At 35.4% G+C, this 1,106-nt stretch overlaps 1 protein-coding gene across 2 annotated transcripts in view; it reads left to right on the forward strand.

Moving 5' to 3' along the window:
- The first annotated feature begins 969 nt into the window (after positions 1 to 969).
- LOC108976667 (insulin receptor substrate 1-like) overlaps positions 970 to 1,106 on the forward strand; it is a 57,576-nt gene continuing 57,439 nt past the window's right edge. Inside the window, exon 1 of one of the 2 annotated variants that reach the window (XM_018945911.1) lies at positions 970 to 1,031. In XM_018945911.1, coding sequence (XP_018801456.1) covers positions 1,008 to 1,031 — 24 coding nt within the window. In that variant the 5' untranslated portion in view covers positions 970 to 1,007. The other variant, XM_018945912.1, reaches the window with a different exon arrangement.

Consider the following 1,106-nt stretch of genomic DNA (forward strand, 5'->3'; position numbering starts at 1 on the left):
TTGAGCAAAGCTCAGTTAAATCCCAATGGTTGAGCATGCTTTCGTCCAACCATATTTTACAAAGAAGCTGTTGCATGCTCCTTATCAGTCCTTCGCCGCCGTGTTAGAATAGCTCAGCCGGCAATCCWTCTTCCCCCGCCACTTTGCTGTTCTTCAGACGGATGATTGCTATTCGAACTTCTATTATTTTCGGGCAATGGAACGTTTGCTCCATCGTCATCGATTGTGGTATCGGGTTCGCCTTCTAGTGGCGTTATACTTTCACTGGTTACTATATCACTTCCTTGGGTTCTGTAGGAGAATTCAAATGGATGTTCTTAAGCTACCCAGAGGATACTTGGTCAAGGACCGGAAGTCGTGAGCTGAGACATATGTAAAATAATAGTTTACGACCACTCCCAAGTGAATGGCGATCATTGAACTTTCCTCAGTTGCGTGAACTTCTACACATGGCTCCATCCTCCAACTAATCTTTTTATACAAACTAGACAATTGAAATATTGCAGTTAGTGATTTTTGCTATACAATGTTTCGACTTACATATTTATAACCACCTTTGGTTTGACAATCGCTGCCAGGCAATTTAAAGTATGTTAGATTCCAACATGTTTACAAATAATAGCAATATTATTCGTATGTATGTGCGTATATTTACGATTCGTTATTTTTTATTAACCACATTCTTAAGTGAATGCATGCAGTTACGTAAAATTGATTTTGCTACGTGATTCCTCTTACATCTCTTCCATGCTTTTTTGGGAAATCTCACATGTGCATTCTCTTTTGTCTTTATCTGAACTGTTGTAGAAGTTTAGTCTTAAAGTATTGAAATAATTGTATTGAGTTCGTAGTATACACATATCTTTAGCTTTAAAATCTTATCAGTTTTACTGCTTTCATCTTTGTCATTTTATTTTTCTTTGTACTTACACTTTTTTAATTTATTATTTATACTTCTTATTTATTTTTTATTTCATATTTAGAGTAATGGCGAATTCAGAATTACAATGGCGTTGTTTCCATGTGTCATGGTAAAAATTTGTAATTTTTTTCTGTTACAGTGAATCCTTCGATCATAAAGACTTGTATGTGAATGCAGTAATGAT

This window comes from Bactrocera latifrons, unplaced genomic scaffold, assembly GCF_001853355.1.
Source record: "Bactrocera latifrons isolate USDA-ARS-PBARC rearing strain unplaced genomic scaffold, ASM185335v1 scaffold_799, whole genome shotgun sequence".
NCBI lineage: Eukaryota > Metazoa > Arthropoda > Insecta > Diptera > Tephritidae > Bactrocera > Bactrocera latifrons.